The sequence below is a fragment of the Patagioenas fasciata genome, chromosome 2, assembly GCF_037038585.1.
Source record: "Patagioenas fasciata isolate bPatFas1 chromosome 2, bPatFas1.hap1, whole genome shotgun sequence".
Taxonomy (NCBI): Eukaryota; Metazoa; Chordata; class Aves; order Columbiformes; family Columbidae; genus Patagioenas; species Patagioenas fasciata.
Genome location: NC_092521.1, coordinates 75,977,781 through 76,005,745, shown reverse-complemented (window position 1 = coordinate 76,005,745; position 27,965 = coordinate 75,977,781). Strand labels below are relative to the sequence as shown.

Here is a 27,965-nt window from a genome sequence, read left to right as displayed (position 1 = left end):
AAGGGCCGAATGTAGTTTTAGGACTGTATAAACATCTAGAAATGTTTATAACCACGAGGCTGATGTGGTCCCCAGTGAAAACAAGTTGGACACCCCTGATGCAGCTGCACTGTAGGGCTAGAGTTCCTACTTCATGTACCTGGTCTGTCGGACAGCATAAAAATGCAAGGAAGTCCTGTGGTAGCTTTACACGCTCCTGTGTGGCTTTAAACCGGGCTCTGGAACTGTGCCTTCAGAGCCATTAGGCCATTCCCATGTCATTTTTTTTAGCAGTTACTGGCTTGCTTAGAATCACTTTCACTCTACGGCTAAGATAAAGATAAAAACCATAACAATTTGAATGAAAGCAGTGGGACACCGGCATGTGAAACCTTTCACGGCCCAGGGTTTGACCTTCCGTCCAGAAGAATTTGGTTGGACCAGCCGCTACCCCGCTGGGAACGCAGAGAGCTGCCCCTGAGGAAGGACGGGGATTTTAGGGAGCTAAAGGCAGCTCCACATCGGAGGCTTGGACTCCGCTGCAGCGACAAAGCCCCCCCGAGAGCCGGCGCCACCGGGCCGGGCCGCACCGCCGCGCGCCTCCCGCTGCCCCTCGCAGCGCGGACCCGCCGCCCACCCGCGGCGAACGCGACCACTCTCCCTGACGGACGCGGGTCTGATCGATACGTACACGGGGACAAATCCGGCTCCCGCGGCAAAGCGCCTGCGCCAGCCTGCGCTCCGCACCCGGTCGGGAGCCGCGATAGCACGCCGGAGCTCAGCGGCAGCGAGGAGGAGGCGGCTGGGGCGGGGCGGAGTGACGAGACCCGCGGAGGAAGGCGGCGGCTGCCGGCGCCCGGAGTTACCCGGCAGGGGAGCGACGGAAGTTCCCGGCCGCCCCAGCGCCGTCCGTCATGGCGGCTGAGGTGAGTGTCCGGGCGCTCCCGCAGCTCGCCCGCCGGCACTGACGGGAGGACAAGGATGGAGGGGGAGCGACGCCCCGGCCCGTGGCAGGCGGCTGTAGGCGCGGGGGTCGGAGGGATGCACCCGCTGGCGCCTTCGGGCCCAGCCCGTCCCTCGCAGCGCTCGGCGGAGGGAAGCGTTGGGCCTGTGAGGGGAAGGGGCGGAGAGGCTCAGCCATCGCCCCTCGACTGCGAGCCCCTCATGGCGCCTCTCCAGTCGCGGGTGGTGCCCCCTTCTACTTCCAGCAACCCCGGCCCGCCAGGGAATGGCGGAAAGTTCCGCTGTGTGCAGTTCCTGCCTGGGCAAACGTCCCCCAGCGCAGCGACCTTAGGGACACACGGGGCGGGGCTGGGTTGTGACCTGTCAAGCAGCTCTTATCGCTCCCAGCAGTTTCTTTGCATTGCCTTGCCAAAAAGGCCAACAGCATCCTGGCTTGTGTCAGGAATAGTGTAGCCAGCAGGACTAGAGAAGTGATCATGCCACTGTATGTGACACTGGTGAGACTGCACCTTGAGTCCTGTGTTCAGTTTTGGGCCCCTCATCATAAGAAGAACATGGAGGTGCTGGAGAGAGTGCAGAGGAGGGTGATGAAGCTGGTGAGGGGCCTGGAGCTCAAGTCTGATGAGGAGCAGCAGAGGGAACTGGGGCTGTTTAGCCTGGAGAAGAGCAGGCTGAGGGGAGACCTTACCGCTCTCTACAAGTACCTGAAAGGAGGTTGTAGCATGGAGGGTGTCAGTCTCTTGTCCCAAGTAGCAAGTGATAGGACAAGAGGAAATGGCCTCAAGTTGCACTGGGGAGGTTCAGACTGGATATTAGGGAAAAATTCTTCCCAGAAGGGGTTGTCAGGCATTGGAACAGGCTGCCCAGGGAAGTGGTTGAGTCACCATCCCTAAAGCTGTTTAAAAGGCATTTAGACAAGGTTCTTAGGGACATGGTTTAGTGCTGGAGTTAGGTTATAGTTGGACTTGATGATCCTGAGGGTCTCTTCCAACCAAAACAATTCTATGATTCTTCTCTTTGCGTTGCCTTGTGCTGGTGGTCATGGGAGAGGGATCATCCCTGTCATGTCCGGCCACTGAAAGGTTTTGTTTGTTTTGGTTTGTTTTGTTTTTTTGTTTTTTTTTTTTTGTTTTTTTTTTTTTTTCCTGCATTGACATTGGTGCTGTTTTCCAAACTGTGTATTTATATGTTTTTTTCTTGTTCTAGGTATGTTTTGAGAACCCACCTGGTCCAATATGGCTTTGATTAGCCGAAAAAGTTTCCAGTTTTATTCATCCAGCACACCAGCCAGCAGGTCCATTTTGATGACCCTAAGCAAAAGGTTGAGCTTTTTCAGTGGGCAGCAAAAGCCCCAAAACTGTAACTCTGTAGCCATGAGGATGCTGTGTTTCAAAGATAAATCTCAGCATATGTTTTGTAGAAAAAATCATGTACAACTGCGGATACAGCCTCTTTCTGTTAATGAAGCTGTGAATCTCTGTGGAGATACTGGGAGCAGTCCCGAATCTAACAACAGGTGGATGGATGAACAACCATTTTTCAGGAAGCTGAACAGCCTCTGTACATCGAAAGATATTTTTGACTTTCTTAGCTCTCTGGAAGTCATGTCTGATACTATGGCGTCAGGAGCCCTGCAGAGGATTTCTGAAGTTGAAGCGGATGACGGTGGTCTGAAAAACCCCGAAGGAGTGCTAGAGAACGAGGTTTTCAGGGCGTTGTGCTTCCAGTTTGAATTTGAATCCTCAAAACTGTCAAACACTGGGCTGCTGAATGCATTGCAAGCTTTGATAAAACTTCGTATAGATCCCCAGAGTACACTGATGGCAAGTTTGCTGTCAGAGGGTGAGGAACGCCTTGGTAAAGGACAGTTGACTGTTAAAAATCTGTGTGCTCTTGGGGAGACTTTGATTGAGTTGGAAGGCCCGAGTTGTGCGATGCTGGAACAAATTGTCAACCATATGCAAGATAAAGACATTGAGAAGTGGAGTGCTAGGGAAATGGTGATGGTTTATAAGATGCTGCAGGTGACTGTCAGGGAAAGGGAACAATATCAAGACTTCCTAAACAGACTAAACAGTGTCACTTTAACCATAGTTTCCCAGCTAAGCCCAAAGTTTACAAGCATAATACTGAATTCACTGGTTGTTCTTCATCAGACGCGGGCAGTTCCCTTAGTCACAGCACTGTGTAAACATTCTGTGAAGCTTATTCCATATTTCGCAGGTGATGATCTGGTAAATGTACTGGAAGCCTTCCTATACTTTGGACATCGTGAACAAACTTTTACGGAGGCACTGGAAACACATGTCCCCAACTCCATCTTTACCATGGATCCTCAAACAGTCAGCAAAGTCATGCAGTATTGCTGCCGAAAGATGATCCTTTCTAAGCCCATCTTTGATGCAGTGGCCAAAGGTTTCATCTCCAATGCGGACAGATTTACCACTGACCAGATTGCTGAGTGCATTATACCATTTGGGACTCTTAACTATCTCCCTCCAAGTGCTGCTTCTTTGTTTAGGAAGCTTGAAACTGTGCTGCATACTCGCTTTACTCACTTTCAGCCTCACACCTTGTTGAACCTGCTGCACTCATGTGTACTTATTCAACGTTATCCAGTAAATTTTCTACCAAAAATACTTAGTCCTTATTTTCTGCAAAAGCTTCAAGGTAAGGAGAACCCATTTGTTATCAGTTACATCTGTCAAACCCAATGAAAGTGACTGGAGAATAGTGATCAGGAGGCCAAAGATTGTTGCTTACTTGTCACAGTTGCAGTTCTCTTTCAGTGTATGTCATTTACAGGAGTTTGAAAATTGCACTGCACAATCTTAAACATAGATTTGAAATCCCTTCAAAATTTTATTTCACTTAATCCTACTGCTTTCCTAAAAAATACTGACCCTCTGTTTTTCCCCATGTTTGTCATTTGTCTCATACATGTTTTAGATGCTAAGTTCTCTGAAGGAAATGTATTACATTTAGCTGTGTCTGTTTAAACTTCTTTACCTATGCAGTGACTAATGTGAATATTCACACTGAAGTGAGACTATGTAACAATGATATTGGTAACTGAAAAGGGTAAATGAATCAAGCTGGAAAAATTAGTTTGCAGTGCATAATTGTTGGCTTAATTAAAATAGAAGTGAGGTCTGAACCAGTAAAACATAACAGCATCATAAATGTGAGCAGTTAATGATAGAATCATAGAATGATTTGTGTTGGAAAGGACCTTAGAGATCATCTAGTTCCAACCCCCTGCCATGGGCAACAACACCTCCCACTAGACCAGGTTGCCCAAAGCCCCATCCAGCTTGCCCTTGAACACTTCCAGGGATGGGGCATCCACAGCTTCTCTGGACAACCTGCTCCAGTGCCTCACCACCCTCATGGTGAAGAATGTCTTCCTTATATCTAAGATAAATCTGCCCTCGTTCAGTTTAAAACCATTACCCCCTGTCCTATGTGCTCTCTGTAAAAAGTTCCTCTCCAGCTTTCTTGTAGATCCCATTTAGGTACTGGTAGGCTGCTCTAAGGTCTCCTTGGAGCCTTCTCTAGGCTGAAAAATCCCCAGTGTCTCAGCCTGTCTTCATAGGAGAGGTGCTCCAGCCCTCTGATCATCTTTATGGTCCTCCTCTGGACTCAGTCCATCAGGTCCATGTCCCTCCTATGTTGGGGGCCACAGAACTGAACGCAGTATGCCAGGTGGGGTCTCAGTAGAGCAAAGAATCGCCTCCCTTGACCTGCTGGTCACGCTCCTTTTGATACAGTTGGCTTTCTGGGCTGCAAGCGCACATTGCCTGCTCACATTTAGCTTCTCATCAACCAGCACCTCCTCAGGGCTGCTGTCAATCTGTTCTCTGCCCAGCCTGCGTTTGTGTCTCAGCTTGCCCTGACCTATGTGCATGACGTTGTACTTGGCCTTGTTGAACTTTATGAGGTTCACACAGGCCCACCTCTCAAGCCTGTCAAGGTCCCTCTGGATGGCATCCCTTCCGTCCAGTGTGTTGACTGCACCACACAGCTTGGTGTTGTCAGCAAACTTGCTGTCAGTGCACTCAGTCCCATCATTGTCCATATCACTGACAGAGGTTAAACAGTGCTGGTCCCAATACCGACCCCCAAGGAATGTCACTCATCACTGGTCTCCACCTGGACATCAAGCCATTGACTGCAATAATTTGAGTGCGACCATCCAGCTAATTCCTTATCCACCAAGTGGTCCATCCATCAAATCCACGTCTCTTCAATTTGGAGACAAGGATCTCATGTGGGACAGCATCAAATGCTTTGCATAAGTACAAGTAGAGGATGTCAGTTGCTCTTCCATTATCTACCAATGCTGTAACCCCATTGTAGAAGGCCACCAGATTTGTCAGGCACATTTGCCCATGTTGGCTGTCACCAATCACCTTCTCATTTTCCATGTGCCTTAGCATAGCTTCCAGGAGGACCCACTCTGTGATATTGCTGGGCACAGAGGCAAGACTGACTGGCCCGTAGTTCCCTCGGTCTTCCTTTTTTCCCTTTTTAAGAATGGAGGTTATGTTTCCCCTTTTCCAGTCAGCTATTCCAGTAGAGTAGTCAAAGTTCACAACAGGAACTTGAGAGGATGACCTGCCTCATTAGCATCTCAGACTATGTCAGGTTTTTACTGTTCTCTAATAATACTTTGCACGTAACATGAAAGATGCTTAAAGTATACACTTGTAGACAAATTTCCAGAAATTATTCAGTATTATCTGCTACTTTCAGATTAAAAAAAACCTTAAGTGAAACATTGAGATCCTGAGATTATAACTTGGGGCGAAGGGAATGGGATGTTTCTTCAAGACCTCAACTCAAACTTATTCCTCCCTCTAGAACATCCTGCATTACTCACATACTCTTTTTTTTTTTTTTGAAAGACTATGAGAGTCTTAGCTAAGATCTTGCTAGTTGTATATTTTTTATGTTGATGTTTCTGTAAACCATTTCATCATTTTACCAACTGCATAATTTCACAACTGATATTTCTGTTCACTAAAACAATGATCAAGAATGATAATGATCAAATAGCTGCTCTGCATGATAAACTGAACAGCTTTTCCTAATTTCTGCATGATGGTAAAGATACTTTGTTAAAGGTACACCTGAAAGCCTGAATATTGTTGTTTCAGCTCAGCCACCTGGTTTGGACAGAATTGTTACCTCCCAGCTAACCCGTCTCTTTCTGACTGTTACCCTGGAGTGCCCATTTTATGAGGTATGGCACATATGAAACCAGAACTGATTTTAACAAAAGGTGATAAGCTCATTAGGGTCCTGTTGATAATTAGGTGAAGACTGTCTTCCCCATAAAAACATCTTTTTTCCTTGACAAAAATTAGAAGCATTTCTGCCTGTTAGACTGGATATATTTGTATGTTTGATGGAACTAACTAGCTCTAAGTTAAAGTGCTTTTTGTGTATTTTTGAGTGCTTTTCCAGTAACTGCTCCTTTTTTACGTCGGGCGTGGAAAGTCTTGGAGCACAAAAGAGATCTGGCACTTTGATGTTGGCCTGACTGCAGAGGAATGGAAACAGTCATGCATTTCTCATGAACAATGTGTTCAGCATGACAGCATGGAAGCTCACTGAGCATGTTCTGGTGGTTGTCTTGGGTTTTGTTTTGTTTGATTTTGTTTGGGTTTTTTTTCAGTTTCCAGCAGATCATACCTCAGACCGTAAGTCTCTCAATAGACCTCGCTTTGAAATGCACAGAATATGTTTTGCTACATTAACGTGAGGTAATTACAAAAATGTTATCTCATTTTTCTTTTGTTTGATTTGGTTTTGTGTCATTATGTAGGGTCCCAAACTCCTTCCAAAGTATCAAGCAAAGGCCTTTTTCATGCCTTGCAGTTCTCTGGATGTTCACCTCATGAAAAGGGTGAAGGCTGGATTACTTTATTTACTGAAAAAAAGAATATATTTTGCATCAGAGGTATCAACACCATATTTCTATACAGTTGGTAAGTAACATTTCTTTACATTAATAATAAAATGTGTGCTTATGCTGTCAAAACTTTAGGCTCTGTTATTCTCCAGAAATAAAAACTATTTATTTTATTCCCTTTGTGGGCATTCTAAATTGTACAAATACAGAAAAAGGAAGCTGGAATACAAAACTCTTGTAGAAGGTCTGAAATGAGGAAATGTCATTTTCAAAGTCAGAAAGAAGAACAGGGTGAAAAAAGAACTGCACCGTTACCTGGAATTAACACAGTCAGTCTGCACTGAAAATAGCGGCTAACTTTTGTGTTCTGTATTTTTACTATCAGCTCCTCTTTTACTTATATAGTAAACAATTTATATAATGTAAAGCAAAATGAGGCAACGCCATTTGCCTGTTCTTTCTGCTTTGGTGGTGAATAGAGAAAGGGAGAGCTGGAAGGTGGTTTGCCCTCTGTCCTGCTCAGCTGGGCTGCTCTCCCCTTAGCAAGAACTACTGGCTACATATAGTCACTGCAGGTCTGTGGACTAAAAGAAAGGAGTGAGCAAAACACTGTTCTTTGTGCCAGGAAAGAAAACTGAGAGAATGTAATGATGAGGAAAGATGTGTGCCCAGGAGGGGTGGATGATAAATAAGGTGTTGAGGGAAGAGTCTCTTGCACCCCATGGACATGATCTTTAAGGTGTTTTCCAACCAAAATGATTCTATGATTCTGTGACATCGGAAAGATTAAAAAAAAATACCAAGAGAAACAGATGATTCCAGAAATATTCTGCGTTTCAGCTTCCACATGGGGTTGAAGTTGGCAGGATTTAGGTCCAAAGCTCTGTTTGCAAATTGGCATCTATAAAATTAGAGAATTAATGAAAAAAGATAAAGGAGCAGAGAGAGAAAGAACGTCTGTCCCCAAAGCTCTCAAAATTCCAGAGGCCCTAGCCAGCCCAGCAAAGTGCCATTTAACTACATTGGTTTTTAGTAGACTTGGAATAATACTTTGGTGTTAGCATTATGAAAGGCTAAAATGTTACTAATTACCACTCATTTGTGTTAAATACTCTATGCACATCTTTTGCAAGCCTCTGTGATTCAGAAAAAAGTATTGTGATAGCATTTTTGTTATTTTATAAAACAAGGAACTGTAAGAGGATGAGAATTACAGCAAACAGCTTATCAAATGAGTTTTAATGTTACTTCTCTTTTCATTTATACTAGATATTGAGATTAAATTAGATGAAGAAGGTTTTGTATTGCCTGCTGCCCAACGTGAAGAGGTACACAGACGGTAAGGGAATAAAAGAAACCACTGGTAAAATATTGGTTAATATTGACAAAGAACATCCAGGGTGAAACTCTGGTAAAACTAAAGCTAATTGGAGTTTTGCCATTGACCTCAACAAAGTTCAGGTTTCAAGTTGTAAACACTGGCCAAAGGATAAAATTGGCAAAATGAACGATCTGTACTTTTTCCTTATCATTTTGCCTCCTGACTATACAGTGTAAGACAATTAGTCCCTGTACCCAGTGACAGTCAGGATCAGTGATCCTGGTTTGGCTTATAGTAATGTATTTTGATCTTCTGTAATTAATTAATTTTCAAATTTAAACCAAATTAATTCTAAGTGAGCGTGTCTGCATTGATTCAACACAGTTTAAGACAGTTTGATTTCACAATTTTACTTCTGTAAGGAGTCCAGTGTAATGAGGATATTTGCTACAGATGTTTTGTTTAATTGAAAAATTCACAGATGTTTAAAAAATATGTTAGACAAGGATTGAAACCCTGGATATAAACTTAAGCAACCTGCCTGTGTGGTATTTGCAACTGCACTTCTGTGGGTAAAGCAAAAGTCTTTGAAAAGGTTATTTTTTCTCCAGCTTAACCTTCACAAGACTCACAGACCAATATAGGTGCTTTCAAAAATCCCATCCTTAAATATTTAAGAATCAGGTTTGATTTTTTTTAAATTATAGCTTTCATGTGTAAATAAGGCCACAATATACCTAACATATTGAAAATGTAAGCAACTTTTTTCAAGGGGATATTAATTTTGGTTTAAGCTCATGTGATTTTTATCACCAAGTAGAAAAAAATCAGTTATAATCCATAATGCTGCCAACCATATGTACAGCTTAAACTTTAACAGATTTAGCTTAACCTTTAACTCAGACAGTTTTAACAGGTACTAATACATTGAATAAATTTAGCTGCTGGAATGTCTTCAAGCTGAGACAAGTATTTTGTATGTTTTTACTCCTAGAAGAATTCAAAATAGCTTACCAATAGTAGCATTAAAAATATCAAACTCTTATTAGCTTGTATGCTGATTTTTGTTCACAGCATATAAATAAATTTTTCAGATCAGTTTCACTAAGCTTCAGCCTTTCCCCCTCCCACCCTTGAGTCATTTAAATTGTCCTGAACTAGGTTAACTCCTGTCTTACAACACCTAATTCTAGGAGGTACTAGGGAGTAAAAGGGGAGTTACTGTCTCAAGCTTCTTAGAAACTGCAGTAGTTGTGGTAACTAAAGTAACTGATAGGGGTTTTTTGATACTATGCTTGTGCTTGATTCTAGAATTGCCCTCTGTGTCGATGGTCAAAATAGATTTTGCATTAATAGCCACAGTCTATTGGGAGAAGAAGCTATTAAACAGAGACATCTTCAGTTACTTGGTTATGAAGTTGTGCAGGTAAAGTCCAAAGACAGTGGTTTGCTTTTGGTCTAACAAAACAAGTGAAAAATTATTATTTTATAATGCTTAAAACTGTAGTTGCAATTACTTCCCAAGGCAGATGCAGCCTTGTCCTTCCTACATTATTTCTCTCTGCCTAGCTTTTGCATTTTTGAGGGTGTTACAGAAATTCCTTTTTATTTATTGGATATGTTAGTGTTTTCTGCCAAATAGTGGCTGCTTGAAAGAGTACTCTGCAGTGATTAAGGTTCAAATGAAAATATTGTCTAAGACTTCAGCAGAGTTGGGAATTTTAACTAAATACTTTTTTTCAAAAGATCTGAATTTGGAGTTTAAAAAGAGGTGGTTAAAAAAAAAAAAACAAGGAACTCCTTTGTATTGTAAATAAAATTTTCACAACAGAGTATATCCTTTATTTTGCCTGTTGAATGAATAGGGTATTTTTATCTTCAAACATACTTTGGACCAAAACAGTCACTTTTAGGTTTTTGAGATTTCCTTTTCCATTTACAATCAATTATCACATAAGACTAACTCCATTATATTAAAGTTACTTTAAACTGTAATTTGTTTTACAATAATCTCTATGCAGGCAATTTACAGATTAATAACATGTTTATGGTTAACTGCTTAAGTTTGAAAAAGAAAAATATTTTATATGTAATTTTACATCTACTTAACGAACATCCATCTTACCCAGTTGTTTATTAAAAAGTATTTCTAGCAATCATATCTGTTTCATTTCCAGATCCCATTTTTTGAGATAGAGAGTCTACAAAATTGCAGAAAAATGGCAGAATATCTACACAAAAAAATCTTTCCTCATACATATGGGCTCAGCTGCTGACACTGGAGAATAATAGTAAATCACAGGTTGACCTTCTGTACTATAAATTGTAAATATTGTGCATGAAGAACAGTTCTGTTTTCTAACTATCTCCACCGAAGCTGATTTTAGGTTCTGAATGTGAGACCTTCCAATATTTGGAACAATTGACCTATAAAGAATAATAAAGAGCAACATATTTTCTTAAGTTTTGTGTGAACATTTATTATACATTAACAGATGTAAGTGCCAGACAGTCAGTGCTGTGTTTCATTTGTATTATCTCTGGTGCTAACTCGCAACTACAAATGGGCAGATGTGACTATTCAAGGATACTGGCTGGTGCTGAATGTACAGAATGTGCCACTCTACCTACCAATCAGGGATTTTCTTGACAGCGTAAAAACAAATTGTGCACTTTACTCATAGCTGTTCATGTGATTTCCCAAGTGTTTCATAAAACTAAAATTTGCAGTAGTTGCACATGCCATATTGGCTTATTGCTCATACTTAAGAGATGTAGAGTGCCGTTCACTAAATGGCAAACAGAAAATGAGTTCTTATTAAAAAGATCCACTTTACTTTGTAAAAGAACAGCTGCCACAGGTTAGTGGACTTGCAGAGCTGTCTCAGGGAGGCACCCTAAGGTTCTGCATGTGTAGTATTTGTAGTATCGTCCTCAGTGGCAATTGTAGCTAAGCTGGCTCAACGGAGTCATACATGCACTCCAGAGTTCCTTCAGTTTACAGCCTGCCATTCGAGCCTAAACTGAAACTCCTGAGGCTCTGAAGCCCAGAATGACTATGTCCTGTGCAGTCCTTTGCTATGCCTGAGTATACATGCTGGGAGAAGGGTGGAATTGAGAACCAGAACCAGTTACCACTTCAGCTGGAACAAGCGTGCCCTAACTTGAGTCAACATATTGCTTTACAGATGGATGAAGGGAAAAGAACTGATCATATAACGTAGACTTGATAAACTGCCGTCAAGAACACATTTTCAGGTTAGCTTGTGCATCCTGTCCTGTGTGGAATTATTACGAGTAGCAAAGCAGAATTCCCAGCATGACCTGGTTTGATTTAACTGTTGTGATTTGATACAAAAGAGGTGAAGCTTTTACATCTTTTTAAGTTCTATATATTTCACCAGTGGATACACAAAGTGGCCATTTTTTCCTTCCAAGGCTACAGTTAATAATTTGTGAGAAATTGAAGGACAATGACAAAAATGTGTTTACAGGCATTTCTAAGGAACTTCTCCCTAATACAGAAGAAATTGTCACACTGTTCTTTTGACACTAACTGAGCACTGGAAAAGTCAACCTCTCAGAACTGAGTAAAAAACAAGTAGGTGAAAAACCTTCGAAAGTGAGGAGGGATGAGAAGGGACTGGAAGAGAATGGGTTAACACAAGCAAAGAAATGAGGGTAAAACTGAGAGTGATGTTGACAACTTCATCCACAGTGCAAGTGAGCTGGTGATGATTTTTTCTCACACAAGCCAGAAGGTGGTGGTGTTCTCAAACAGATCTGATTTCTCATAGTTTTGCCAACACAGATGGTTTGTAAATATAGTAAGACTGCTTAAAAGAAGTAACTTGTACTGGCTGTCCCAAACTAAAAATAACCTGTCTAGAATATGGCCACGTTCCATCTCATTCTTCACTGGTAGACATTTGGTATTGATTTTTGAAAATGCATTCTGGTATTGTTAGAAAACATTTCCTTCTCACTTTGTTCTTATTGTGATTCCTTTCATTTAATGCTGCTGGATTTGTTTAATGAGGTATTTATTGTTGAAAGTAGGAGTTACTGCCCTCTTGCCCCTAGCTCATTGAATATAAAGGAACTTGCAGGTCATGAATAATGAAAGTAATAAACACTTCATGGAATGGGCTGCTCTGTGTGCTCTACTTCCCACATCATGCCAAACAAGTGCCACTGGTTGCTTAATTTACTACCTAATCAGGCCCCAAATAAAGAAGTTCTTTTGTTTTACTATTTTTCACTAGGATACTCACTGTGTTCACAAATGATACAGGTTTCCGATGTGTAAGTACCTGACAGAACTCCAGTGTCAGTCAAAGCTGTGGACTTGCAGTCCTTGTTCTGGTATCATCAGTCAGGCTGTTGTTCCATTCTGAACAATAGTGCCTCAGCTTAAACAACAGCAGGATCAATGGCTCTGGAGAACCAAACTGATGCACACCCTGCAGGAGATATTCCTTTTCCTGAAATTGCCTTATAACTTTAGTATTCAGTGAGAATACAAGGCACTAAATGTTTAAGCAGGTTTAGACATTTACTCTAAACATGGTTTGTAAAATAACTACAGCTCAAATCCTTGTGTTTTTTCCATCCTTTCTACCAAACTATTTAGTGCTTGTTCTCCTAGTATAATTTTTTCTTTTTTTTCTTTTTTTCTTTCTTTTTTTTTTTCTTTTAGCATTGGATACAGAAACAAAGATTATTTTTATTGTGAAACTTTTGAAAAACAAATCAATCCCTCAGACACCATTTGTATGGTGAAAGTCAGCAAACAGATGTCTGAAATCAGCTAAGCCCAGATTTTGTCTATTTAAATGCTAAGTACTCAGAAGCTGCCTTTAACCTGACTTTCACTTGAAGTCTACTGACACTGCTAAGTGTTTGTCTAAGTGAGATCATTTCTTTACTTGCCCATTTTGGTAAATCTGCGTTGAATCCCCATTTCAGCTGTTGTGCAGATAACACCTAGCAATTTTGTAGCAACACTATAAGGATTAAGAAGTTGGTGACCTCTGACGCCTTGAACAAGCTTGTCTAAATGTTAAAGTCTGTGATTAATTATACAGAAGCACTGTTGACCCAACAGGTCTCACTTCCAGTCTTGCTACCTAAAATGTTCAGCTCCTGCTGATGCCCTTCTTCATGAGACTTTTATGAGACTGTAAGGAGAAGACAGGCACTTGAAGTTGCATGAAGAAAAGTAGAGCTGCTATTTCATCCTATTTTAATCCAAATCATTCCCATTAACTAAAATGTAGAGGAAAAGGCAAAAGCACTGTTTTGCTTTTTGATGTGAGGTGGGTTATTTTCTACATAAATGTTGCTGGTAATGACAGGTACGAGAGGCTTAGAATGGCTCCAGGCTTGAAGGAGGTTTTTCCATTAAGCAGGTGACACCATTTGTCCTGTAGAGTTCTGCCTGCAAGCGATCAATCTTTACGTGTTCTCTTATCGGCTGCTCTAAGGGCTTATGTACGCGTCTCCCATATTCTGAAGACGACAGAACAGCGACAGGTCTTGCCATTTCCTGTGAAAATATAAAATTCTCCTTACAAGAAAGTCACAGAATGAAAACTTGGCAGTTATCTACTGCTAAATGTGCTGTGGCCAGGGGCAAAATAACAAACAGAACTGTACAGCATCTGCTATACAGATGTGTATTTATTTAGCACGGTTCTGCACTCTTACTGTTCCATCCCTGACCTAGTTTTTAATGTATATCAATAAACCATGAATGTATCACTAGATGACAAGATGATAAGAGATGGACCTCAGCCATGAGTTACTGTGGACTGATAATTTTTTACTTACAGACACAAAGGCGATTACCATGTGATTACTGGCAAGCTAAATGCTATGTTACTGGAAAGTGGCACAGATTTTCTTTTAATTCTTATTTTTCTTGTGCACTGACTTCCATGATTCATTTAAAAAACAAGATTTAATTTGTATCCCCTGTTACAGGAACACCTCCCCTGCTTGCACAATTCAGTGAAACAACTGCATTAAAAAAATCAAAGCCTAAAGAAAAACTATGAGGAAGGACTAGCCCATGCAAGCTTTCCCTGAAGGACATAAAAACATATACTACTGTATTTTTGTACAATGAAAGGTTTTACTAAAAATGCTTGTAGCTGTAAGACTACAGAAATAACCACTCTGCAATGATGTGGACTTGGTGAAAAATAACCTGAGCAAGAAAAGATGATTTTAAGCTTGTTCTTAGTAAACTGCACTTTAAGTGACCGTGCAATCAGTATGTGCAATCTGCAGTTCCTTCCTGTGCTACAGCAACGGGGAGCTCTGGAGTCAGAAGGGAAAGACAGGATTGTTTGTTGTACTTCCTGGCCAAAGGTCTCAGATTTATCAGGCTGCATATGCATTTGCTCACTGGCTAACACAGTAAACCTCAGTCCCCAATGTGTTTACCTAGTCTTCATGATTTAAATAATACCTACAAGTAGAATCAAAATGCAGGCACCACACCACAGTTCAGGTGCAAACAAATGAATTCTTTGATACAACAGACATGAGTCTGAGCCACATCAGCACTTATGAGAGAACCCGTGAAGCACAAGAGCCACTGCATTTCCAGTGGGGACGCAGGTGGGAGCACAAATCCAAGGGGTCTCATAGCAGGGCAGTCAGATGTGAGATATTTCCAGACTTGTGAGCAAAAGTAGACCTGAGATTCTTGGGAAGATTTTGCAAACCCTTTTTTTTTTTTTTTTTTTTTAACAGAAAACAAACCAAGCAAACAAAAAACCCCACAAAAACAAACAAAACCAACCAACCGAAAAACCCAACAAACCAGAAAAGCCTATTCCATAACAACCATTCATCCCCCAACTCTCCCTTAACCCTTCTTGCCTAACTTGCTCCACCTCATTAAAAGCTATTCACCACATAATTTATAACCCCACCAGAATAAAAATCAAGTCAAGCATGGCACGCACAAATAAGACCATTTCCTCCCCACACCCAGTTGAGGATAAATGTTGAAAAAGGAGAAATGACAGAATCTTTGTACGATCAAAAAAGACTTTGCCAGCGATACAGGGTTTACAGTGCTAACAACGGGCAACAGTATGTAATTTTGATAGTCTGTGTTCCCTTTCAGTAAATGAGATTCAGTTTCCAGCATCCTTGGTAGCACAGCACTGACTGTGCGCAGTGGCATTTCATCTTCGTGGGTTCGGCATTCAGCAGATTTCAGATTTTCCAACAGTTGGCTGGGAAGCGTCCCGCTGCATGCCTCCGCAGTGTGTAATTCCAGCACTGTTAACGCCTGGAATCAGCCATGGCTGCCTTGTGCAAACACTCTACTGCAGTCACCCTGCTACGTGTAGCTGAACCAAGTATCTGTAGCTGTACTGTTGGATTTCCTGAGTGCACTCAGGGTCTCTCTGCGGTAAATCAAGGACTTACTTGGAGTGGTGGGTTTTTTTCCACTTCAAGGAAATGAGTGACCTGTGGTGGATTCAGCCCGTCTCCCTTCAGTGTTACACTACAAATATGCAAATCATGGCCTTTTTATTTATTATGTTTTATAATATAGTTGTTATTATCATATAAAGTCTGTGAGGGCCACTGGGGTAATTAGAGTGGGAGTTAAGTATGTGACCTGCACTTAGTTATGGGTAAATCCAGTGTTGGGTGTCATCATGTGCAGGAGGATCATGTTGTAACATTCAGCAGCTGTGGTTCTGATGTGCCTCCATGCTAATTAAAGGGCTGGATTAAGGGACACCTGCTCAGGCAGAGTCCCTTGCATGCACAGTCCAGCAGAGCTGGTATGAATTCTGCATATAAGCATTTGCTTAAGGAAACAAACTGGGAGGAAAGTGATTTTTGCTGACACTGAAAAGACACAAGAACTCAGTAAGAAACCTTAACTCTGCATTGATAAACTGTTTGCACACTAATTTCCCAGCTGGAAGTTTGCTTTGGTATTGGGGGAGTAGGGTGGCTTTGTTTTGTTTAAATAAAAATGAACATTTCAGTTGGAGCAGTCATTTACATGGCTTTTGGCCTCTCACAGATTGGCAGTTGAGTTACTAGGCGTGAGCAGGTGATGGTAATGGGCACTCTCAGGATTCCTTTGGGAGCACCTAATACTCCCTGCACTGTCTGGTAGAGCTGAAGGACACTATGGTGCAGCACTGAAATGTCTGGAATACATAGCTGCTGTGAGAGGAGTGGCCTTTGTCCAGAAATCTCAACAGTTTTATTACACAGCAATTATGGTAATTTTAACTTTTGTCTCTCTCTTCCTTCTTCCATGTCTATCACACATAACCATCAACACAGGCAGTCATTCTTAGCCTAGCCACCTCTTTACACACCACGAACCCACCAGGATTTTGATGCCATTAAGACACAGAGGTTGCATATCATTTGGTTTTTGACAGCCTCTGCCTCTGTGTGTATGTGGGTGTATAAATATAAGGGTATATATAGACACAATTATGTATGTATGTGTATTTTTCAGATGCCGCATGGAAAATACGTATTTATATATATTATAGTATCCCTGTTTTCAAGACAGCTGTTTAAAACCATGGCTGCAGACTTCCTTAGCTATGAGGCACCACACCAAACCTTCTGGCTTTCACTGCTTTGGTCAATCTTTTCCAGGTATGCCATGGTCTTCTGAATGACCTCTCCTTTGCACCAGCTCCCTATGAATTTCCTTCCTGCAGGGCAATCTGGTCTAAGCAGCTCCAGAGACTTGGGCTCTCTCAGCAAATGCTGGCATAGGGAGGGTGGATATCACAGGGCAGCAACTGAATCAGGGCCCCTGAATCCAGTCCTTTCAGAGAAGAGTTTTCACTAGCATCACAGAAATATTTATAGCTGCAGGACCACCTGAACTGCAAGTGCAACCAATGGTGACCAATGATAGAACCCGAGAGAATGTCAGGAAGATGTGCCAGGGGAGGTTTAGGTTGCACATTAGGAAAAGGTTCTTCCCTCAGAGCGTGGTGGAGCACTGGAACAGGGTCCTCAAGGAGGCAGTCATGGCCCCAAGCCCAAAAGTGTTCAAGAAGAGACTGGACAATGCCCTCAGACACATGGTGTGAACTGTGGGGCTGTCCTGTGCAGGGACAGGAGTAGGCCTCAATGATCCTTGTGGGTCCCTTCCAACTCAGGACATTCTATGTTTCCATGCTTGAGGGGCACAGATGGTTCAGAAGCCACTCTTAGTGACCCTGAAGCTTTGAAATAGAGAGTTTGCCTCTCCGTGTGTCCCCCTCTCCCCACGCTTTAGCTTAAATATAACTTGTCACCTGGAAATCTATAAGATGCCACAGAGCAGGAGCTGATTATGGTCTTCACTGCCTAATGCTTTCTCCCAAACCTCCAGGCTGAGGACAATGTCATCCTCCTCCTGATGCCTTTGCTACCATATAGGCTGTGTTATAAAGGGTAAAACAATGCCTATAGTCTCCAGCTACGTCAAAAAGTACAAAATACTTTTAACAAAGATAATTATTAATTAATCAAAGGGTTACCTCCTCGTTAATGTTAAGACCACGACTGCTTGCATGTCCTCTGTCACATCGGTGAAGTTTTTCGTTGTAACCCTCTGATCTACTAAAAATGGCATCATAAGTGGAAACATCTCCTGTCTTGAGAGAAGGAGAAAAAAAGGCTAATTCACAGTATTGCTTAACTTTACAGGTTAGAGAATATATGTAGTCAAATAAAAACTTAAACAGTGCGCATACAGCATTAGATGATGACAACTGTAATATTACTGAGATGTCATCAGCAAGTTTGGGTCAGCCCTTCAGAATAGTCTGCAATAAAAATACCTAATGACCTAATGACGCATGACATGTTTTCTTAAGTGTTTTCAGCTCATGGAAATTTACCTATTTTTTTTTCCCTGTGATCTGTTGTTACGTTTGGAAATCTAACTACTTTATTTGTTTTAATTTTTTAACTTTATATTCTCCTTCTTGAGTTCATGAACTTGTCAAATGATCTGGCACTGTAATGTAAAAGGAAAGCGGAGAGATCCAGAATATATTTGGAATGAAAAAGACAAAGGTGTCCTGCAGTGGAATCACCATTTCTTATTAAAGAAGAATAAGAAGAGTTTAGACACATGCCACAGTGGTAATCCTGTGATCCAATAATATGCATTTATCTATCACATATGAAAATACAGTGCACCCCAAGCCAGAGCATTACTGTATTTTTGGTTGACATAGTTGCATCCAAATACGCAACATTAAAGATCTGATCTGCTAACAAATTCATTTGTGAAATCCAACCAAGTTCTTTCATCAGTGGAATCAAAGGGATATCAAAACAAAAAAGTTTTCAAGGAAAGAAAAGCAAAATCCACTGTTGAAAGATGCTGGCAGTTGTTAATGAACATCATTAAAAGGTCCATATTCTGGTAAACATGTCAATCAATCACTGATTTTGTGCACGGCTGACTATAAATTTGAAAAATTGTGCATTTTGTTGGGCTTTCTTTTTTTACCCCATTTTACCTTGTGCCCAATTTAGCCTTGTAAAACTCTTATATTTTGACTCTTACAATTTATAATGCTATCCTCCAAAACTAGTCAAGTCAGGGCAGGTCAAGGAGGCTATAAAGGTTCCATTAAAAGGAAACTGTACCTAAGAACACTACTGAGGTGTTGCTGTAATCACAGGCTTCGTTTGCAAGGCTATCTCCATTACTTGGTTCTGCCAAGAGGAGAAGCGGTTTAATATTTAACCTTCTCATCCCTTCATTTCTCAGAAACCACCAAGCCTCACAGAATTTCAGGCATGTTCAAGATCATCCTGCATCTGATTTGCCACCTCTATCATCATTATTATTATTATTATTATTATTATTATTATTATTATTATTATTATTTCTGTGCTTCATTGCTTGTCCTTTCTTCCCAATGCTACCAGTTTCATTCAGAATTTTAGTGGGCATCTAATTTGTGCTCACCACTGGGAATGTTATTTGCTTATTTAGTTTTATTCCCGTAGCATTATTTGTCCATTATTTGTTACCTGTATCAGAACAGATAACTCAGTCTTTCTGGAACTCACAGACAGGTAGCCAGCCTGTTAAAAGCTAGCCCTGTTCCAGATGACCTGTTAAAAATCTCCTGTCAGATGTGTAGAGAAAACACTTTGTGCTCCATATACTGATAACTTTTTTGCTGCTGTTTGTCGTTGTTGTTAAATGCTGACTTAGTTGGCTTAGGTGGTGGTGATGGGGAGCTGTTTCTTAAAGCATCAGAGCAAGTGATTCACGAAGAGCAGACAATAAATTTGCACTCAGAGTGGGCACCCTCTGTGTACTAACACTAAGCACTTTGCAAACATTCATTAATATTCCAGACACACATAAAATAGATAATAGCTTTCTCTATGGCACAGAAGAGGAAACACGATGCAAATTGGCTACAGTAACTTATGTAAAGCAATCGGGAGAGCAACTGTCAGCCAAGAGATTAAATAGCAGGAATTCTGGCTTCTCGCCACGTGTTGAGGACGTCTTCCTCTATTTCTCTCTGCTTCAGACTCTGACACACAGTTGATTTTAGGTATTTTAGCTGCAAAAAAGAATGAATTTCCCTTTCCTGGATAAATAAAACATTTCAAATGGTTTAATTCTTTAATTGTGCAGAAGACTGGGTCGAATCTGCTTCCTCCCTTGTGGCTGAGGCTTGTTCTGTGAAGAAACCCATTACGCGGCTGTTATCACGTTTTGTTTCCATGCCACTGGAGCAGCACTTCCCACAAACCAGGTCATCTGGAGTGTGAAAGCAGGCTTTATAATGTAAGCAAAAGCTCTACCATATGGTTGTTAATTCCGTGCATGTTGGATAGACTGTGAGCTCCACTGGCCCCAAGTGCACCAGGCCGGGCCCCTGACCTGCCCTACCACGACTCTTCTTGGGCTTTCCCGTGTTTTGTTAACCGTGGCACCAACTGTGCCCATTTACCTTTGGGTCAGAGCACCTTCTTGGTGTAACACTGAAATAAACATGCAAAGAGTCTGAAATTACAAATCCACCTGGCTTTCAGCAGGGCCACCGACTCAACGCAGGGGATGTGCTGTTCCTTTAATGCCCATTGCTGTGCTGGGATCTGCACCCTGTCTAGGGCCACACGACCCGCGAAGTCTCACAAGTTGCTGTTCACACAAGGATCATCTGGTCCAACCTTTCTGGGCAAAAGCACAGTCTAGACAAGGTAGCTCAGCACCTCGTTCAGCTAAATCTTCAAAGTCCAGTGTTGGGGAATCCACTGCTTCCCTGGGGAGGTTATTCCATCGGTTGATTTTTCTCATCGTGAAAAATTTCCCTCTTGTCTCCAATAGCAATTCCCCCAGCAGTAACTTCTACCATTAACCTTCATCTTTTCTGTGGGACTCCATCCTCTTTGTAGCCACCCTTCATACACTGGAACACAGTGAGGGCTGAGCCCTTGTAGAGGGACCGAGCACAATGTCATAGAATCACAGAATTGTAGAATCATTTCATTTGGAAGAGACCCTCAGGAACATTGAGTCCAACTATAACCTAACTCTAGCACTAAACTATGTCCCTAAGAACCTTGTATAAATGCCTTTTAAACAGCTCCAGGGATGGTGACTCCACCCCTTCCCTGGGCAGCCTGTTCCAATGCCTGACAACCCTTTCTGTGATGATTTTTTTCCCTAACATCTGACATAAACCTCCCCTGGTGCAATTTGAGGCCGTTTCCTCTTGTCCTATCACTTGCTACTTGTGACAAGAGACTGATACCCTCCATGCTACAACCTCCTTTCAGGTACTTGTAGACAGCGATAAGGTCTCCCCTCAGCCTCCTTTTCTCCAGGCTAAACAGCCCCAGCTCCCTCTGCTGCTCCTCATCAGACTTGTGTTCCAGGCCCCTCACCAGCTTCATCGCCTCCGCACTCTCTCCACTACCTCAATGTCATTCTCATGACCTCACGTTGCATGGAAACCCACGGAAAAGGCTTGGCCCTGCGGCTCTGACGACTCTTGCAAGGCTCATCTGACGACTCTCGCAAGGCTGCGCTGCGCTGCGCTGCGCTGCCCGGCCCGGCCCGGCCCGGCCCGGCTCGGCTCGGCTCGGCTCTCCCCCCTCTTCGCTCCGCTCCGCTCGCCTCCCTCCCTCACCTTGCCCAGCCGGTGGAAATAGCTGAGCTCCGGAGGCCCTTCCCGTCTGGCCGGGATGTAGCTGAAGGCGGAGAGGGCGGAGACGGGAGGCTGCCGACCCTTTGCCACCGCGACACCGAATGCGTCCTCTGTCCCTTCCGACCCCCCTGCGCCCGGGGCGCCCGGCGGCGCCGGCGGGGCGGGAGAGGCCATGCTGCCGAGCGGCCGCCGTTACCCGGCAACGCTAAGGGAGGGTCTGGGCGGCGGGGCCGGGGCGGGCTGAGGGCCCGTAGCGCCGCGGAACGGGCTGCAGCGGCGGGGAGCACTGGGCCAGGCCCCTCCCGGGCGCGACCCGGAGTCTGAGGCAGCCTGATGGAGCACACGGTGTGCCCTTGTGGGCAGGAAGGCCAGCAGTATGGTGGGGTGCATCATGAAGAGTGTGACCAGCAGGTCGAGGGAGGTTATCCTGCCCCTCTGCTCTGCTCTGGTGAGGCCACATCTGGAGTATTGTGTCCAGTTCTGGGCTCCCCAGTTTAAGAAGGACAAGGAATTACTGGAGAGACTCCAGTAGTGGGCTACAAAGATGATAAGGGGTCTGGAGCATCTTTCGTTTGAGAAGAGACTGAGAGAGCTGGGTCTGTTCAACCTGAAGAAGAGAAGGCTGAGAAGAGATCTTATCAATGTTTATAAATATCTCAAGGGTGGATGTCAATACAATGGCACCAGACACCTTTCAGTGGTGCCAAAAGACAGGATGAGGGGCAATGGGCACAGACCGAAGCACAGGACGTTCCATCTGATTATGAGAAGAAACTACTTTGAGGGTGCCAGAGCCCTTCCAACCCTAACCATTCTGTGACAGGAACCATCCCCCAGGCACAGCTGAGCCCCAGTGGTCGTGTCCATGGGGAGCTCAGGGAAGCTCTGGGTGTTACCCCAGAGTGGTGTTAAACCTGGGAGTGTGGGCTAACTCACACCTGCATGTGAGGGTTGGGCCCAGTTTTAAGCAGTGGCCTCAGGGCTGCCTCAGCAAGAAGCACGTCCCACAGCCTGGCCTGGGGCTCCAGCACTGTCCTCCCTCAGGCCAGTTGCCTCATCCTCTGTGTCCTCTGATGCGGGGGAAGAAGGTTTGAGCAAATCCTGGCTGAAAGGGACTTGCTTTTTGCCGTGGCAGTTTGCACTAATCCAGAAATCACCTTTGCATTTGAGAAGTTGAATAAAAACACACAGTAGTGTGGAGTTTCCACCAGAATGATGATCCTGAGTCTTGAACAACGTGTGGTTTCTTTGGCCAGTGCCTCCTTGCCCACGAGTTTTAGTGGGATGTTGAGCCATTTCAAGCAGTGCAATTGGAAATCTCTCACACACACAAACACTCATGTTGGGGGTATTGAAATTAAGCATCTTCCAGGTGCAAATCTAACAACAGATTGACTCTAAAACTGCTCTGGCCGAGTAGCACTTGGCTTCTAGTTTCAATATTCACCCCACAGTTATCCTCCTTTAATACTTACATGTAGCCTGTGCTTCTTATTACTGCGCCTCTTGGGGATCTGCAACAAGCTTTGTTTGTTTTACCATTTCTGCAACCACAGTTGCTGAAATAATGCACTGCAGGTCCAGCATTACTATTATTATTGCTACCAGTATCTTGTGGCAAGCACTTTCACAACTGCAGTCTTCGAGGCATCTTGAATTTTACTGAACATCCAAGATTCATTTAAAACAAAACAAAAACCCACAACATTCATAGTACCAGAAATCTTCACAACTGATTGTTTTGGGCATCTTGGACCCAGACAATAATCCAGGCCTACTGATTTAAAAAGTCCCACCTCTCCTATATAGCTGCCACTCCCCCATCACTAACACACTGAGTAATATAGTCTCATACTTCTTTGCAAGTGCATTGTGGGGGCATTTATACTCTACAGACTTGGGTGGGTGTTTTTTTAATCATTTGTGACAATTTCCATCTGCTTAACTAATAACATCCCTCTACCAATTAGGACCCTCTTCCTTCTGTAGCATGGGCCAAATTAGCGCAGCCTAAGTGAGCAGTGGAATCGAAAATCCAGCAGCTGCCTTACATCAGCTTCCTACGCAGAGACACGTTTGCCACCGTGCAAGTGCTTTTCTGTAGTTTAGTCCGAGCACCAAGAGACAGCAAGCCCATTTAGAACAAGCAGCTCAGCTGAAGCTGTAGCTATAAATAGAGCTGCAAGAAACTGCTCGCCAGAAATATAAACTAGGCAAGAGCTCTGAAGTCAGATATGAAAGGTTTCTCTCCAGTTTTCTTTCTGCTGTTCACATGTAGCTCACTTTGATTAACATTTAAGATGGCATTAACTGAATCGCACAATCTGCATGCAATACAGATTGTCAAAAATACCGCTGAATGCGCTTTAGAGATTTGTCCTAAGCCTTCCATCTGAAATAATTTAAAATTATGCTTTTTCAGTTCATTTTTCCTGCCCAATAAACCTATATAAAACCCTTTATAATTATTTGAATTTTACAATGGCTTTTTCTTCCTGGTCACCTTTTGCAGATTCCCCAGAAGCAGGATATGAATGCCCAAGGGTTTTTATTCCAGTTACAACCAGACTTAGATCATATGCTACTACAATGCTACTGTTAAGTGTATGTTCCTGTTATAGAATCTCACAGGAGGTCAGTCTGTTTCCTTAGTAACTTAAATATGAACAGGTAAACAACTGTGAGAGGGCGATGGAGCAATTTTAATCTATATGGCCAAAACTTTGCATTCAAATGCAGCTGAGATCAGAGACGGAAGTGTTAAAAGTTGAATTCTGTGTCTTGAGGAGAAATAGAATTGCATGCTTTTTTAGGGAATAGCCATGTGTCCCTCAGGTTCTGCTGCTGAAGTTCCTGAATTTTGAATATGTTAATAAGTACTTTTATGGCCATAAAGGTGTCTCAGGGCCAAGGTGACTGTTCAAAAATGTCTAACTGGACTTTTTTAAAAGAAATTTAGAAAGCAAATGGTAATGGGTAGGGACGGATAGGGACAGAGATGACAGTGACGGGGACAGGGATGGGACGGATACAAGAGGACAGAGGACTTGTAACTGGACAGGTCATTGATAAGCAGAAAACGCACAGTATCTGTGTTCTCACTACAAACTGACATACCTGTTTCAAACTTGTCACTTAGAGCTAAGATCACAGAATCACAGAATGGTTTAGGTTGGAAGAGGCCTCTGGAGATCATCTAGTCCAATCCACTTGCTAAAGCAGGTTCACCCAGAGCAGATCGCACAGGAATGTGTTCAGGAGGGTTTTGAATGTCTCCAGAGAAGGAGACTCCACACCTCTCTGGGCAGCCTGTTCAGTGCTCTGGTACCCTCAAAGTAAAGAAGTTTCTCCTTATATTCAGATGGAACCTCCTGTGCTTCAGTCTGTGCCCATTGCCCTCATCCTATCATTGGGCACCACTGAAAGGAGTCTGGTCCCATCCTCTTGACACCCACTTTTGAGATATTTATAAGAGATGGCTGGCCTGCTGTCAAATTAAGGCTTAGCAATTCACCTCCTGTCCTTGGTGTTTTACCTCAGCAGATACCAGATTGCCATGTGTTCCTGATTCTCAGCTGAGCCACGAAGGAGAGACAATCTTTGCCACAAATGTTCCATCCCATGGACCCTGAAAAAGAGGCTGAAACAAAAATGGTTCAAAAACTCTGTCCCCTTTCCCCTACCGCAGTTTTGGTCCAAGCCAGTTGTTTCACACGAGGGCTTGTTTCTTCTAGATCCCAATTAGTGACAGGCTGCCCATCTCAAACAGGGAGGCTCTTCAAAAGTTTTCTGAAGGAGAGTGAGACAGCTGTACATCATCTACAGAAGTCACCACACCTTTTGCAGTCTTCAGGGTTTTTCGGTTTTCTCTTTGGTTGGTTGGTTTAGTTTGGTTTTGAGGGTTTTTTTTGGTGTATGTAGTTTTTTTTTTTCATGAGCTATTCAGGAAATTTTTAAACTTTTCTTGAATATATCTGTTTTTTCAAGTAATTCTCTACACAATTGCTATGACTGAGCCTCAGTCTGCAGATTACAAACATGTCTTTGTTGGCTTGTGACTAGGATTTCAACTGCTTGAATGGAGAATTAGGCTTTTTGAATAATTCTTTTTATTTTAATGAATTATAAAACAATTGTAAAATGATAACTGATTAACTGACGGAATTTACATGTTTATGGTGATTGACATCTGCTGAATGGATACTCCAATTCAGATTAATATTCTGTTCAATCACCCTCTTGGTAAGTAGAGTAATGTACAACTTTCTACATGAGGTAACATTACTTTCATAACAATTGCTATTTGTAACACTGTTTTGAAATGCAAACATGAAAATTTCTAGTCCAGGAGCATCAATCTTTCAAAATACTTCGTGCATTTTTTCATGTCAAAACTGAGATTTTCACAGCTACAAATATATTTGAAAAATACTCCATCAAAAAAATTCAAACAATTCTTGGCAGAATCTTTGTTTTGAACAATGGCATCCTACAACATGAAGGGGATCAGATCTTTGTAGTTGCAAAGAGGATTAAAATGTCCTTAATCTTTGATTTTGACGTATTCAAAACTACATTGACCTGAATAATTCCTTTTCCTAAATTTGAAACAATTTAAAATTAATGTGTAGCAAACTTCAGGATGAACTGATTTATACACCAGTTTTGACAAATTGACACAAATTTGATGTGCTCCAAGGAACAAAATACTCTGTTAATTGCATGTTTTAGTTAAGGCACATATAGCTCATTCTGTATTTGTTTCCACCCCAGATTCACTCCACTATTTTAGACAAGAAAGGAAGAATAAAACTAAAAATTCCTAATCTCAAAATTGTTTGGGGTCAATCTGTAAAAATGTTGAAGGGTGGTATCTAGGTCAGGTGAATGAGAATCTGCTATCTGAAGAAGAAAAAATATCTTCACACAGAAGTACAACTAAAAGGAAAACTACTATCAAGGGACAAGGTAATAATTGCTTTAAATGCAGTAAATCTGTTGCTCTATAAAGCATCCTGACAACATCGCTAATTACTTGTCCTGATACAAAGTTCTGAAAACAAAACGGGACAGACTTTCAGCAGGTCTGCCTTCAGGTGTGCACAGCTGTTGCTTTAGAAACAAGCAGACTGACTTCTGCCTGTGCCTCAGCAGAAAAAGGGAAGGTCTATAGATATTTTACAAAATAGAGAGCTCCTAGAGGAATATAAAGAGCATGAAAAATGCTTTTAACACAAGTAAGATGCTAATGTCTCTCTTTAGAATCAGCAGCTAAATAGCATTAATTTACAGGTAATCCAAACTACTTTTGTAGTTAACAGAAATACCTGCAAGTCTAATCTTCCTGTCATTCTGTAGCCCTCCATAAGCTGGAGCAAAGCACTGACTTTGAAAAAGAAATCTAGCGGGCTCTCCAGGTGTTCCTGTTAGGATTTCATTTTCCCAGACCACAGCGAATCACTCTTATATGGATCTTTTGGCTGCTTCCTCACGGTGTGAAATACATTTGCCTTGTACTTCTGGAAATCATACTCTTTGTGGTTTGCTAGTGACCTATGAACTATGGCACCGAAATGGAAGTTGTAGAACTTGAACCTTACTGTGATGTAGACTGTATGGCATGTTGAGTGCAGGTTTACATGGTTATCATGAAGCTTTCCAAGTTACACACTGATACGTGAGCAGTGTTATACCCAGTTACGGAGGCAGATGAAATTGCTGCAGGAGAGGAAGAAAGAGGATATAAGAACTCTGGGTCAATCTAGACAGGGGAAAAATAAAACAGTATAAACAGCAGATGTAAAATGCATTGGAAGACAAAAAGTATTTATTGGATACAAATGGTTTCTTGGCACTAGAAAGATAATAATAGTCAGTAACTGAAGGCTGGAGAGAGGATGGTGTGCACCTTTCTTTGTCTGGGCATCACACTGCAGATGCAGATCTTTTGCCCACTTCCTTGTTCGTTAGTGGGATTTGGCTGCAAGAATCAGAATGCAACTGCAAAATGAGAGAACACCAGAGAAACATGAGTTCTCTAAACAAGGGCATTTTCAACATGCTGTTGGAGGGCACATATATATCTTTATATACCATTGGACCAGTTCACTCATGGCCATTCAAATGTTGTAACATTTCATGGCTTAAAGAAATATAATATTGTTTAACCTCTATAAAAATAATAGAAACAAGGCTATCAAGTTAGGTACAAGGTTTGCTACCAATGCATAAAGTGTGCAAGAATACAAATGAAAAGCAAAATCCTGAATGTACATGTTATACCTGGAAGCTGCACATAAATACAACAGTACAATATAATCAACTTTACATAAAGAGTTTTCATCCACAGTAAGAAATGATTGCTTTCACCTGTCATAATACCAGAATGATTTTAAGGGCCCAGAGTACACTCAAAGTCTCAGAGATTTTACATTTTTTTTTTAATTGTTCCTGGACAAATTTATAGTAAGTGGAGAGGAGGGATTTAGAAGTCTTAAGCATAGATGAGTGATAGCTTGTTTTGGGCAATGACTGGGATATTGTTTCTGCTGCCATGTGAGCTATTTGGAAAGCCTTTTGTTCCACTGGAAAATAT

At 42.2% G+C, this 27,965-nt stretch overlaps 3 protein-coding genes across 8 annotated transcripts in view; 1 reads left to right on the top strand and 2 right to left on the bottom strand.

Annotated features, from left to right (window-relative positions):
• Positions 1-827, bottom strand: part of MTRR (5-methyltetrahydrofolate-homocysteine methyltransferase reductase) — a 29,467-nt gene extending 28,640 nt beyond the window's left edge. For 3 of the 4 annotated variants that reach the window (XM_071804446.1, XM_071804447.1, XM_065830421.2), the window contains exon 1: positions 671-827. The gene's annotated coding sequence lies outside the window, so the exon portion shown is untranslated. The remainder of the gene's footprint in view (positions 1-670) is intronic. The other variant, XM_071804448.1, reaches the window with a different exon arrangement.
• On the top strand, positions 783-10,643 carry FASTKD3 (FAST kinase domains 3). 3 transcript variants are annotated; one of them, XM_065830424.2, is made up of 7 exons: positions 783-905; positions 2,149-3,612; positions 6,102-6,187; positions 6,773-6,935; positions 8,129-8,198; positions 9,492-9,606; positions 10,358-10,643. In XM_065830424.2, the coding sequence occupies exons 2-7, from the start codon at positions 2,178-2,180 to the stop codon at positions 10,454-10,456; spliced, it is 1,968 nt and encodes a 655-aa protein (XP_065686496.1). In that variant the 5' UTR covers positions 783-905; positions 2,149-2,177; the 3' UTR covers positions 10,457-10,643. The 3 variants fall into 3 exon arrangements, with proteins under 3 accessions (XP_065686496.1, XP_065686497.1, XP_071660550.1); XM_065830425.2 differs by lacking the exon at positions 9,492-9,606; XM_071804449.1 differs by lacking the exons at positions 6,773-6,935; positions 8,129-8,198; positions 9,492-9,606; positions 10,358-10,643 and adding an exon at positions 6,623-6,766.
• A 2,173-nt stretch (positions 10,644-12,816) lies between these two features.
• Positions 12,817-21,574, bottom strand: CFAP90 (cilia and flagella associated protein 90). Its single transcript, XM_065830426.2, has 3 exons — positions 21,353-21,574; positions 17,717-17,833; positions 12,817-13,728 (listed from the first exon to the last, which is right to left on the bottom strand). Exons 1-3 carry the CDS (start codon positions 21,542-21,544, stop codon positions 13,549-13,551), a joined length of 489 nt encoding a protein of 162 aa, XP_065686498.1. The 5' UTR covers positions 21,545-21,574; the 3' UTR covers positions 12,817-13,548.
• Positions 21,575-27,965: the final 6,391 nt, after the last annotated feature.